General features: G+C 39.7%; 1 protein-coding gene across 2 annotated transcripts in view; it reads right to left on the reverse strand.

The window, feature by feature from the left end:
• bcas3 (BCAS3 microtubule associated cell migration factor) overlaps positions 1 to 3878 on the reverse strand; it is a 382954-nt gene extending 379076 nt beyond the window's left edge. For both annotated transcript variants that reach the window (XR_013845568.1, XM_080053534.1), the window contains exons 1-3: positions 3803 to 3878; positions 1239 to 1331; positions 312 to 366 (exon numbers count right to left, since the gene is read on the reverse strand). Coding sequence is in view for 1 of the 2 variants with exons in the window: in XM_080053534.1 (XP_079909660.1) it covers positions 312 to 366; positions 1239 to 1309 (126 nt within the window). In the remaining variant the exon portion in view is untranslated. The remainder of the gene's footprint in view (positions 1 to 311; positions 367 to 1238; positions 1332 to 3802) is intronic.
• Positions 3879 to 6000: the final 2122 nt, after the last annotated feature.

Here is a 6000-nt window from a genome sequence, read left to right on the forward strand (position 1 = left end):
CATTATGGAGCTGGTAGTCTTTTGAACGAAACTCCCCTTGTCATGTTGACACCAGAGTCACCAAATGACAAAAAAAAGGATTTACAAGCAAAGTTGTTGTAATTTTGATCAAAACGATTAAGCCTTGGTATTATTGCTGTGTTGCAATTCCATCTTAAATACTGACTAAATAAGGTATATAGAAATATGTATGTGAAAAATAATTAATATAGCAAAGATAGTGAAATCATCATGCTTCACAGTTTTACACTGACTATATTGTATATTGCCTGTGTTGAGTATACGTTCATTGTGAGAGAAGGACAAGTTACCTGGGGGACCACATCCTGCAGAAAGGTCACCACACTCTCCATGTAAGACTGCTCCCTGTGACAGAGACAAAGCTTAGGTCATCTCTAATGATAATGCATTTATGGACAAGGTTCAGTCAAACAGCTCATCAATACCATTTTCCCGCAGCATGCACATAGGTTCATCAAACATACTCTGCATTCCAAATCACATACTTTTTCTTTTTACTACACTACATACTAAAGTACAGAAGAGTTTAAGGGCCACAGGAGAGAAAAATAAATCAGGTAAGGAAGATTTTTTTTTTCCATTATAGCGAGAAATGTCTAGAATAAAGACGAATAATCCAAAATGCTATTGGAGTTAGCAGGGCATTTATGTATTTTCAGCATACTACAATTGACGTGCATACTGGGACATCCTAAATATTTTTCTGGCTGGCATACTAAATAGTAGGGAAGTATGTGATTTGGAGCGCAGTTACGCAGGGATACTCAAAATGATCTTTAAGAAAAAAAATAGAATTAATGTAGGTATTTAAAGCCTCTCAAAATGTGCTTTTATTTCAGCCCAAATTTAAGTCATTCTTCTTGCATTTTCCTACCCTTTTAATGAAATGAAAGGCTTTTGAACCAGTTGTATTATTTTGGGTTTCATTTACTCAAAGTATAATATCGATTGTTGTTTATAAAATTGTAATAAACGGCAAAAAAAATTATTCAAAAAGGATCAACCAAAACCTTCACCTTTACTGTTGCACATATAGTCCCTACCCCAAAACAGTTGGTCCACGTACTCATCCCACAAAGCCCCTTTCTGAGCCAGGAAAAAACACTGGGACTGTGTCTTATTATTGGTGTCCTGGACCTCTAGTATACAGTATACAGTATTATACTTTCAGTGATTACTAAAAAACAATAAAACATATTGAAGATTTGTGTCCTTACGTAGCAGCTTGGGCTCGCACCAGAACCCCTCCAGCACAGCGACTAGGTCTGCGTGGAGAGTCCGAAGCCATTTTCTTCTTCTGATTTTCTATCCTAAAAAAGATGGTAGAAAAGGATATCTTAACATGACAGCAGAATAGACACAACACCAAGTATTCATTGGCACACTGACTGAACACACACTAACACTGAAGAGCAAGGTGTTGTTTTCTCTGCAGCATGAAAACATTGCTGTGAAGTAAGCTTTCTGGAGGACACTATCCCTGCATTCCGAATCGCGCACTCTTTCTTTTTTTCTATTCTACATACTACATCCGACGATAAAAATAATCTAGTTAGGATGCAGTAGGCATACTGTTGGGACATACTTTTACTTATTTATTTCATCATAACATTGCGCCTTGATCTTGCCTCTTACTTTTATATCCGTCGCATACCCGTTGCACACTGGATTATTGGTCAGGATCGCCCATATAGGATGCAGTTTTTAACACTAAAAATCTTGGCCGAATGTAGTACATCCGGGTCTTTATAACCATCCTAAATCTGGCCACAAGTATCGGGACATCCTAAATCTTTTTTCTACCATACTAAATAGTAGGAAGTATGCGATTCGAAACACAACCAATGTGTGACAGGTCACCAAGTTTAGTGGTATTTGTTTGCCAGAAAGATTGGCATTCTTCTAGCCCAGTGTGGATGTTCTAAGTTAAAAGAAGGGAAAGTATTTGGATTCGTATTCGGTGAATAAGCTTGTGTGATACGGCTGGTCTCAAGAGGACTGAACAGTGAACTAAGCCTGAGGGGAAAAACCACCATTCACTGGACTACTCATTACATTACATTACATGTCATTTAGCAGACGCTTTTATCCAAAGCGACTTACAACTGGAGCACACATTCATACACCGATAGCAGCAGCAGCTACCAAACAGGGTGCAAGCTAACTATCAGGAGACATTTAGGGTCGGTTCAGTGTCTTTGCCCAGGGACACTTGGACATGTGGCAGGGAGACTGGGGATCGAACCACCGACCCTATAGTTGTGAGTACATCACCCTATCCACTTCGCCACAGCCCCCCTACTCTTAGTTAGCGTGTCTGAGGTCCCCTTTAGGATACAGATACAGAGCCTAGACTCCTGGGAGAGCTAAAAAAAAATTGCTCCTTAGTACTCAACATTTGATTGAACCTCCCAGTCCCTGACTTTGTTGCAGTATTGCAGACAGGTTTAAATGGTTAGCAGGAGACCTTGGAGCTAGCCCTGAACATGATGAGAATACTGCAGAAGCTAGTCAATTAATGAATGATTGTTTTAAATGTTTAGTGTCATAAGGGGCGGCAGTGGCGAAGTGGGTAAGGAGATCACCTCTGGAGTGCAGGGTCAGAGGTTCGATCCCCCGCCTACCTACCACATGGCGAAGTTTCCCTGGGCAAGACACTGAACCCCAAATTGGTCCCGATGGTTCAGAAGGCGCCTTGCATGGCAGCAACTGCATGGGTGAATGCGGTAAGAAATGTAAAGCGCTTTGGGGCTGAGAAAATCGGCTAAAAAGCGCTATATAAGTCAAGTACATTTACCGTTTACCATGCCCCTAAAGCTTACCATCCCATACGGATTTAGATGAAACCAACACAAAAAGACATTTCATTTACAGCTTCCGTACCAATAAATACACACAACACACTCTACTTTGCACAAAATATAGAGAAACATTGCAGCAGCCACAACAAGATCGTGCAACCCATAAACAGTCCAACTAGAGCTAAGCATTTCATAAATTAAGTAAATTATTGAACAGACCAAAAATCATTGATACTACAAGGCCATCTTTCTTTTAGCCAATGCTTGTTCTAAAAAGTCTGCCAATTAAAAAAAGTTGTACGTTCAAACAACCATACTAACATAGGCCTAATCTGTATCCTCCTACCTTATATCTTTTACTTTAACTTTGTTTAATAATTGCAATCTTCTATCATGATAATATATGGACAATTTAAAGCTAAATTAACTAAATCAACCACTGTTGCACTTGCAAAATAATGAAAGGTCTTGATAAACTGAGCTTCTCAGGGCAGCAACATTCAGTTGTTATATCTCTTTCAGAGGGACTTTTCCATAAAGCTGAGAATATCGAGTCACACTATCACACCGGCCCAACGCGTATGCAACGATGTCAACAACAGGAGATACCGGGCAACATGCAGTTAACAGGGTTTCCATGGACAGAGAGGAGAGCGTCCCTGGTAAAACACACACACACACACAGAAGCTTTGCCTATGTCAGCCTCGGTCGCATAATATCGTCGACATTCATTAAGCTAGCAACCAGCTCACCAAAACGAGCGACAATTGTGACAACTGCCAAGTCAAAACAATACAGCTATTGGGCTAACGCTGTAGTTGTATTGGTAGATAAGGACTCCAAAGCTAACTGGGGTAGCTAGCATTAGCTGATAAAACTCCACTCCAGTGACAAAACGACAATGTAAAAGCGTTGAAGCGGGACATGCATGTGTCATGTTTTAGTAAGACATTGTTTTAAGGCGGCTGTGTTTACGAACCGACGAGCAGAACGTTGACTGGCTCCTTGCTTGTGGGATATGGACTTGTGTGATGGTCTGAAGAGTTGTTCCACAAAAAACGTCAACACACAAACAGAATCGATTTGCGGAACTGTGTCGTGTAACTGAAAGCCAATCAGAGCACAGAAACGGTTCGTCTACCCAATCAGCCAACGCTCTAGGCGGGACCAAGGGCTGCGTCACATATCAAAAACAATACATTGGACCAAATTAAACTCATCTTGTGTACACATTGTAGGTTATGTATTTTACTGTTGTTGGCAGAAGTGACTTTGGTTTCTTCTGATTCAGTCACTCAGTAGGCTAATACATATTTCTGAGCAGTGATCACGTGGTCTCGCGAGGCTGTGTTGTGCATTGTTATGGCACACACACACACACACACACACACACACACACACACACACGAGCTGAGCCCCTCCGTCGTCTCCGTGCTGCTACGGCTCTCAGGCTGAAAGGTTCTTTTTCGCGATGAAAGTGAACGATGATCGATAAAAAAAAAAATATTGGAAAACATCAACTAACTCTAAATCAGAAATTAAAGGAATACTTCACCCATACGGAACCGGCGTTCTATCATTATAAAATCACTATTATAATATAATGAATGAGGTTTTTCTTCCCTCAGTCTTCCCTCAGTCTTCCCTTGGCCCAGCTGTCCTTTTAATTCTAACCCTACATTTTTACTAGTGTGATGTCACACATGGGAAAATGTAGGGTTAGACAGTGAGACCATAAAACACTCTTTCTGCCTTTTCTCAGGCTAGGATGAACCAATTTCTAAAATGTTTGCACATTTATACTTCATAGGATCTCAGAGTTCAATACACCTTCATATTTCCACCGGTGAAGTAGGTCTTTAAATTATGCAAGGCTGTCTAACTAAATATATCTAACTGTATTATATGACTTATCTGCTATTTATCTGTATCGGTAACATATCGATTGGCATAGGACAAAGAAGGGGAAACGAGGAAAATCAGACAACACTAAAACAATATATAATAATGTAATGTTAATTTAAAATTTGATGTTTATAGGCTATAGCCTACATATTTATTTATAATATTTCATCATCATCATTCATATATCACTTTTCTTGTGGAACTTGTGGATATTGTTGAAGGAAGTCCACTTCTAGTCCAACTCTAGGCAGATGTTCAGTCACTCTTAACTCCATTTGTAGATGATTTGCCTCACGGTGGACCGATGGAGCTCAAACTTTTTTTTAAATGAATGTATAGCTGTCCCAAACAAATATGCAACATCTCTATTCCTGAGATCATTGGTTCTGTCCTCTTGGCATGTCTGACCTGTATGGGTTCACTCTGGTGAGCCTAAACTGACCTGGTTTGATCTCTGTTTTATCTAGTGCCGCCCAATTTCTTCCCTGAAGATCTCTCACTACATTGGTCCATTTCATCACTCAATTGGGATCACCTGATTGTGTTTACCTGCTGGATTGAAGCAATGCAGCTCAGGGTTCACAAACTTTTGCACATACAAAAGTTGGCAAATAATTAGTTTTATTTGTTTTAACAATTGATTTCTGGAGAAGAAAATGTGGAATTGATAAACAGACATCTGGTATTTCATGTAAAAAAAATACTGGTATTGATAAAAAATGAATTATTATGGTTAAACTCAATACAATTCCAAACGGCTCAAGGGGTTCACATAGCCTATACTTACAAGCAGCACTGTAGTAGACCTATAAAGAAAATCCCACTGTTGGGAATTTTGATTGATAACTCATCTTCCAGAACGCTGTCAAACATTCTATCCTTCCAGCCATCCATCCACCCATCCATCCATCCATCCATCCCAAGTGGTTGGTAAGGTCACACATTTCTATACAAATGGGGGTTGCAGCTTAATCAGCCAGTAAAATATATAAAATGATCAGCAGAAAATATTGGCATTGGCCGACTTCAGTGTTGATATATAGTCAGCAGTTGTGAAGGGTTATTTAGAGATGATTCAGAATGCAGTGGTGATCACAGGAAAGCAGGAACATCTACCAGAAGAATAGTTTTATGACAAATATCATCAATGACAATTAAAAACCACAGAGAGAATGTTAGAAACATGAGAGAAAGGGTGAATAGCATGAATCTGGATTGACGATACCCAACCACACCCACAATGCTAACACTCTTTTATCCTTCAAAACAGCC

The sequence above is a fragment of the Ammodytes marinus genome (genome assembly GCF_949987685.1).
Source record: "Ammodytes marinus genome assembly, chromosome: 3".
In the NCBI taxonomy this organism is placed as follows: domain Eukaryota; kingdom Metazoa; phylum Chordata; class Actinopteri; order Uranoscopiformes; family Ammodytidae; genus Ammodytes; species Ammodytes marinus.